We start from the raw sequence: 5,167 nt of genomic DNA, 5'->3' as shown, positions 1-5,167 counted from the left end.
GTCTTCTCTCTCCTTCACTCTCAGGATATACTTTCTTTTTCCTCCTTCTAATCTTCGAAAGTCGTCGATCTTGTAGCTGACCCAGAACAATCCATCATTCTTTTCACTGTTCTTTAATTCAAAATCGCCGATTTTATTGTTGGAACTCAGAACAATCCATTGTTCTTTTTACCGTTCTTCCCTTCAAAGTCGCCAACATAACAAATCTCTCTGTCTCAACAACGGCCCAATTCTAATTATTTTTCTTTTTTTTTAAATAATTTAGTTAAGGTTTACCACATATGGTGGTTTGATTTAATCAGAGTTAAATGTATATACAGTGTATTAAGATATGTATATATAAAGTATTTAATACATGTATTAAATTCATTATTTTTTATTTTTAAAAAATTAAAAATTCATTTGCTGATTGAAATTAATGAATACACTTGTCACCAATTAATTGAACGGAAATATTTGGTAACAAAAGAAAATCAGCCAAAAACAGTCATAACTTACCTTATTTATTATTCATTAATTGTTTTTTTTGTCTCTCTAACATTACCCTTTATCTAAATACAAGATGAGAGTTTTTAAAACTGAAAATGTTGAATCTCTCACTCTAACATCCCTCAAGAAAGTTTGTAATTTAGTTTCATACAGGAGTATCTTTAATTCTTGATGCTTCATAGCCTGAAGTGTTTTAGTGGAGAGGAGACATCGTAATCTAGCTTTGTGGTATACACCAGTTTAACCAAGTCCGACATTTTCATTTCCTTATAAATTGGAGGATTCTCCTTTGTCACCAACTCTTTTATTGGTCCATACATTCTTCCACATTCATTTTGAACATGTTGTCTCAGAGAGCATGAAACCGAAACTCGTGGACCTACTTTTTGAGCCACAACTCTGTGCTTGGCGCTCATAAATTTGTCATTTGTGATTAGCTGTAATCAGTATTGCGACATTAAATAAGTCACTTGAACAACTTAACTATTTGTTTGATGGAATATTATATAACAGTAATACATGATTAGTTAGGTATTTGCTTAAAATAGAAATTAAATTCGATATAAAATATAAAGATTAAAGTACGTTTCTCTAATGTTTAATTTTGATATAAAGATTTTAAACAGAATTAACGTTTAGAATAATTTTAACATAAATAAAAATATTAAGAACAAAATAAAATTAAAAATTATAAATCTTAGAGATAAAAAATATACTTTATTTTTAATATAAATCCTGACACAATCAATGATAAAATTATGATCACCTGCATCATGTCACCAAGGTTAACGATAAAAGCACCAGGAAACGGAGTGATATCAAACCATTGGTTTTCATGAAAGACTTGAAGTCCACCAACTTGGTCTTGTAGAAGAATAGTTACAAAACCCAAATCCGTATGAGAACTTAACCCCCAAGTGAGTTCAGGCTGAGGGCAAGGAGGGTAATAATTTCCAACCATGAAAATCCCTTCAGCACAATCTATGTCCTTGAGATAATTGCCTTCTAGGCCTAATGCCTCCGAAAGTAATTCTAACAGCGTGAGTGCCAGTTTTTTAAGATGATTTAAGTACTCAATTATTACATCCCTGCAAACAAATGAATCTCACACGTCATGAAAATAAACAATTTTAACATTTTTTGTTTGTGATTTTAGTTTTCAAATTTTATTTTCTCTTTTTTATTTTTATTTTTTCTTATACAAAATTTTAAATAATGAAAATATAAAAAATAAAATAGAAAGGTAATTAGTTCCTTCTAAATAAAAATCAAATCCATCACCTTATTTAAAGAAAGAAATAGCTATTACCTAAGTTAAATTAATAGATAAAAATTCATATACAATTATTTTTATAAAAAATAAATAGTGAAAAACATATTGAATTTTTTAATAATTTATTATTATTAACTATATTTTAGAATATTTTACAATATCTCTTTAATTTAATAGGTCAAGAACTAGTCCATTCTAAATAAGAGTTTTATTTAAAGGTTTGCAGCCGATCAATGGTTATTGCATATATAAGACGGATTCAAACTTTTTGACATTTGAAACGAACGTAAACCAAGCTAGAGTTCTACTCACCTGCAAATAGAAGGGAGTTGGTGAGGGTCAAGGGGCCCTGGTGCCAATAAACAATAGAGGGTGTCCCTCCAATTAACCTCTGAAGTGGAAAAATTGAAGTTGGTGTTGTAGAACACTCTCTTTGTAATATCACGTGAATAGAATTCTCTCTTCATCTCAGCATCTTGCTCATGAAATTTACGCACCCCATCAAGCATTTCATCCAAAACACTCTCTGGAATTTCATGGTTGACCACTTGAAAGAAACCCCATTTCTCACCCGCATCTTTGACTTTCTGAACGATCTCATGGCGTGAATTAGCTTCTTCGTGTAGTGATCCCAAATCAATAACTGGAATACTAACATTGGTAGCAGAAGAGGAAGAAGAAGGAGAAGAAACGTTGACTTTATGGTTATCATGAACGAATATTTTTGGTAACTTAGTCAAACCAGCATCAACAAGACCCTTCACACCTGCTTTTGTTTCATCAAGAAGCTTTAATTCCTTGTTCCTATCATAACCTCCATCTTCATGATCTGCTTCCACCATGTTTCACTCTGTTTTCCATAAAATTTCTTTATTCAACTAAGAACTTAATTCATGGTATCATAACAAGAGTCGTGTTCTACTTGATTTTCTTCTGCATCAGTAGCCATCATGTTCTTCAATTCCACTCTCTTTCTGATAACAGCACATTGCGCTATCCATAAAAACATGTGGTTAGTTTCTTTTTTCCTCAACCTTATCTCTCTAATGTCATTCTCTGCTTCTCTGGAAGTCTTTTTTGACGCCGGAATTTAGTACTATTTTAAATTAAACTTATCGAGTTTATGAACTTAAGTTGCCATAAGAAAAAAAAAAAGGGGTGAAAATTTGTAAAAATTATAATCAAATTAATTAATAGTTGTAAATTAAATATACAAAAATTAGATATCTATTTAAATATAAAATTATTATTTTTCAGATATATATACGTAATACAAAATAATCGTCCAATAAAATTAGATCAAATTTGATTTAAATTTAAAATTCCTAACAATACTACTAAGCAAATCAAAAACAAATCAAATTTTTCAACAAACTCTAACAGCAAAAAAAATTAAAAATAAATTACTAAAATTCAAAAATTAATAAAAATTGTCTCTCATTGAATTCGAAAAATTTTATTGGACTTTTTGTTGTCTTGCCTTAGCCCAATGGGCCTTATGAATTGTTGCCCTTTCAGCACCACTATTTTTAAGATGGACTCCAAGACTGGCATGACACAATTCTTCTAGAATTCAGATCCTTGACTATGACAAGATTATCATTCCATTTCTTAACTCTAAGATGACGAAAATGTCCTGCTGACTACGTATCATTCTCTCCTTTTTAAAAAAGATTCGTCCTCAAATCTTGATTGAGAAGCTCTTTTTTCCTCTAAGGAATCCAAATTCAATCTCCGGTTCAAATACCATGGTTTGATGACTTTTCTCTAATGGTGGTTGTCCTTCATGTGTGCAAGTTCAATCTTTTCAACCATGCTATCATCATCTTGTCCAAAGTGTGCAAGTTGTCTGTCTTCCTTTTCATTCATATTAATGCCTCCATAATTGACCAGTGAATCTACAACGCCTGAAAAAGTGGATATAAAAACACTAAGAATTTCATGGTTAGATGTATGAGAAACTAAGGACTCTGTGGATTTCAATGAGACTAATGCACTCTTGTCTAAGCTAGAACTTTCTAGATCTCTCTCACAAGTGTGTTTATTGAACTCAGTTTTTTTTCGCTCATTGATTCCTCTCGCTCACTATTCTCATCTTTTCTCTCAAAACTCTCGTTTTCAATCAAACATGGATTCTTTTCACTCAAACACTCAATCTATTTCTCAATTTCTTTTCTCTCATATTTTTCAAATTGCTCACATCCCAGGACCCAGTTGAGAAATTTTGCATTGTTGAATCCTCCAAGGACACATCACCCTTTACAGTATACTCAGCAAATTCTTCCACCGCTGGCTTTGAAGAAGAATGAATGATAGGCGTAGAAAAATTCCTCTTGTTATAGCGAGCTATCATTTGTTGCACCTGCTCCCAGTCAATGGCCAATTTGACCAAATCGTCCATGGTTGTGAAATGGTAACGTTGGACTTCATCTGCAAGTTCTTCACGTAATCCAAACAAAAATCGGTCCTTAAGAACCTCAGGACTCCTTTTAATATTAGCCATGTACAGCAAATATAGAAACTCCTTGTGGTACTCCATCACTGATTGTGAGCCTTGTTGTAACGTTAAAAACTTTCCAAAAAAATGTATTGTGATATGATGATGGCACAAACTGCCTCCTCATGATTTTCTTCATCTTCTCCCAGCTGCTAATTGGGCGCTTTCCGTACCGTCTTCTAGATCTTCCTAATTCAGTCCACCATATACGGACATCATCGGAGAAATTGGCTTGTACCAGTCGAACATTCTTTTCCTCTGAAAGGATGCAATTTGCAAAAATCGACTCTACCTTCCTTTCCCATTCGAAATAAGCTTCAGGATTCTGACTCCCTTTAAATGCAGGGATTTTCAACCGAGAATCCTTTTTCACATATGAGATTCCTTCATCATCACTATCGTAATACTCAATCATTTTTTTTCTTATTATTATTATTATTATTATTATTATTATCAAACACTGATTTAAAGACAGAATAATTGCAAAAACAAAATTAAAAAAGATTTTTTTTTCATTTTTTTTTTTTGGACTCTAACGTGAACTAACAGAAATTAAAGAGAAAAAAAAAATAAAGAGACTAAACAAGACCCATGGAACGTGTAGATAAATAAGAATTTACCTACGACCTGTAACTGATACCAGATGATAAGAAAATAGAATTGGGATAGATAAATGGACTTTTTCCTACTAGACCTCTAAGAAACATGTTCTTAGCAACCTAGGTCACCGGAAGAGTTTTCCCTACTAGACCTTCAAAGAACCTGTCCTTGACAACCTAGATCAGAGGGATGAAAATTGAATCACTCAATTTTCTCCATCCAACAAGCGAAGCAAATCACTCACCTCACTTAATCACACAATAAAAACGTGTATAAAGCACTAAGGAAATTTTATTCATCAAAGTTTA

At 32.1% G+C, this 5,167-nt stretch overlaps 1 protein-coding gene across 2 annotated transcripts; it reads right to left on the bottom strand.

Annotated features, from left to right (window-relative positions):
- Nucleotides 1-473: 473 nt before the first annotated feature.
- Nucleotides 474-2,857, bottom strand: LOC148566380 (deacetoxyvindoline 4-hydroxylase-like). Of its 2 annotated transcripts, XM_088486471.1 has the most exons (4): nt 2,669-2,857; nt 2,075-2,576; nt 1,256-1,577; nt 534-926 (listed from the first exon to the last, which is right to left on the bottom strand). In XM_088486471.1, exons 1-4 carry the CDS (start codon nt 2,769-2,771, stop codon nt 666-668), a joined length of 1,188 nt encoding a protein of 395 aa, XP_088342597.1. In that variant the 5' UTR covers nt 2,772-2,857; the 3' UTR covers nt 534-665. The 2 variants fall into 2 exon arrangements, with proteins under 2 accessions (XP_088342596.1, XP_088342597.1); XM_088486470.1 differs by having other exon boundaries at nt 474-926; nt 2,075-2,813.
- Between the last annotated feature and the right edge of the window lie 2,310 nt (nt 2,858-5,167).

This window comes from Arachis ipaensis, chromosome B5 (assembly GCF_059453495.1).
Source record: "Arachis ipaensis isolate K30076 ecotype BB chromosome B5, ASM5945349v1, whole genome shotgun sequence".
Lineage (NCBI taxonomy): Eukaryota > Viridiplantae > Streptophyta > Magnoliopsida > Fabales > Fabaceae > Arachis > Arachis ipaensis.
Note: the sequence above shows the minus strand (reverse complement) of the source record. Positions and strands in the feature narration are given on the sequence as shown.